The following is a 2,202-nucleotide window of genomic DNA, read 5'->3' on the forward strand; positions in this document are numbered from 1 at the left end:
AGTAGTAGCATAAGTAGAGAAATTTGCTACTGGAACTCGTTAGAATCGTTTGAGCAAACCTCGCAGAAAGTGCACTCGGCTGACCTCAGAGAAATGTTTCCGGTTATCTTCGAATACTTTCGACTCTGCATCGTGCTTACAATTACCTGTAATTAACACGCTTAAGCATCGAGTTACGCATCGAGTATCTCCAGGCATAATAATTCCTCCCTTTGTTATACCCGAGCTCAACCTCTCCATACACAGTAGATCGTTTCGAGTAATTCTTACACACTACTAACCGTTCAATAACTCTTTCAAAGAACATCGTAGTTAATCATTAAACAAAACGATGCACAGAATATGAAATAAAGAAACAGTTAATTACTCCTTCTTCATTAAAACCAGGTTCCTTTTCTTTAATTGAAACAATTTTACCCGAAGACAATTTGTCCTCATTTCAAACTACTGAAGACTTCTTCATTCACTTTCCCAAAACAAGATAAGAACACAGAAACGTTCCAAAGGTCACCAATCCTGTTTAAAGTCAATCCTCACAGAAGTGGAAGGGAATTCAAGTGGCCGCCTCGTACGTAACTTTGTTCGTGTTCAACCCAAAGGGGAACCCAGCATACAGCGGCCTGGGTACGAGAAGATGGCCAGAACTCCTCTTCTCGTCCTCCGAGTGCGAAATCTGTTCTTCATCCGGTGCAATGATATTCTCAATAGTGAACGGTTTCTTCTTCTTCTTCTGCTCCGGCTGGATGCTAGTCTGGCCGGAGACTCCAACTTCCATGCCGGGGCAACGAATCTTGCACTCCGCCCCTGGATTATCCAAAAACAGTGACCCGTCGCTCTTATCTGGGATGGTGGCCTCCGCGGTTGCACAGATCTGCCTGTTCTCTTGAACGTCCGGTTGGAAGTAATTCAATTGCGAGACGTAAGGGGAGACCTGGAACCCGGGGAACGTCCAGCCACCTCCGGTCTGAAGCAGATTGCTCTCGTAACCCCTGAGAATCTCGTCCCCGGCGAGTCTCTGCCTGACTTCCGGTGACAAGAGGTAGTAAGAGCTGCTCTCGGGAGTCGTGAATCCCGGCGAATTGTTGCTATCAGAGCCCATGGTCAGTCGACGTTCTTGCAGCTCCCACCGGAGCAAGTCGTCGCGGAGACGGTGGAGGTTAGCGACGGTCAGACTGCTGGCTTGTGCCGCTGGGTTTATCGATAACACCGGCGAGGACTCCGAATGCGGGGGCGGCATCGCCGAGGCTAGGGCTTGCAGTTCGGATTTTAATAATTCTTTGTCAGGTTTGTGCAGTTTGAATCGCTTCCTGCGACGGAGCAGCGAGCCGTTTTCGAACATTGAGAGCGCCGCCGGGTGCAGGGCCCAGTACGCGCCTTTCCCTGGCCGGTGTGGACCCCGGGGAACCTGGAACACAAGTTATACATTTTAGAAATGACTTAATATGAACTAATTGAAAGACAAATCTGTTTATACAGGTTTCGTAAATGGTGCGCAAAACTTTAGGAACAGATTCCTAATGCTTAGAGAAGAGAAAGAAGTTATATTAACGTAGGGTCGAAAATGATTAGTTTCTGAGTTATTAAGGTTTTTGTTGCCACAATTCTCTTGTAGGAAATGTTCAATATGTCCACCTTTTATCTCAGTTCAAGCCTCAGCTCGTCTCATTGAGTTCTGAACAAGCTCCCAAATTCCTGGCATGGCGCCTATCGTCTGAAAAGCTGCCACAATTCGGTCATGGATAGTTTCTACATCGTTTATTGCAGACGAATATACTAAAAACTCTACATAACCTCACAGGAAGAAGTCTAATGGGTTTAAATATAGTGAGCATGGAGGCCAAGCAATTGGTCCACTTCGACCTATCCACTTATCAGGAAACATTTAATAACTCAGAAACTAATCACTTCATATGTTGATATAACTTTTTTTCTTCTTTTAGGAATCTATTTCTAAAGTTTTGCCCACCATTTATGAAGCATTCTGTATAGAGAATTTATAGACAACCGATTAATAATGGAATTATACGTATATCGGGTGTTCCAGGTTTTAATGTTCAAACTTTAGTACTATGTTTGTTATAACTTTTTCATAAAGCTCTAAATATGTGACTTCTGTTTAAATAACGTTGTTTTCTTATGTACTGCCATAGAATATATTGACAAAGCTTGAATATTAACATCTGGGACTCTCTGTATTTAAAC

General features: G+C 43.8%; 1 protein-coding gene across 1 annotated transcript in view; it reads right to left on the reverse strand.

The window, feature by feature from the left end:
• Window positions 1–6: 6 nt before the first annotated feature.
• LOC108628112 (forkhead box protein A2-A) overlaps window positions 7–2,202 on the reverse strand; it is an 8,843-nt gene continuing 6,647 nt past the window's right edge. Inside the window, exon 2 of the mRNA XM_018029826.2 lies at window positions 7–1,405. Coding sequence (XP_017885315.1) covers window positions 554–1,405 — 852 coding nt within the window. The 3' untranslated portion in view covers window positions 7–553. The remainder of the gene's footprint in view (window positions 1,406–2,202) is intronic.

This window comes from Ceratina calcarata, unplaced genomic scaffold (genome assembly GCF_001652005.2).
Source record: "Ceratina calcarata isolate Rehan_Ccalc_2016 unplaced genomic scaffold, ASM165200v1 scaffold499, whole genome shotgun sequence".
In the NCBI taxonomy this organism is placed as follows: Eukaryota; Metazoa; Arthropoda; class Insecta; order Hymenoptera; family Apidae; genus Ceratina; species Ceratina calcarata.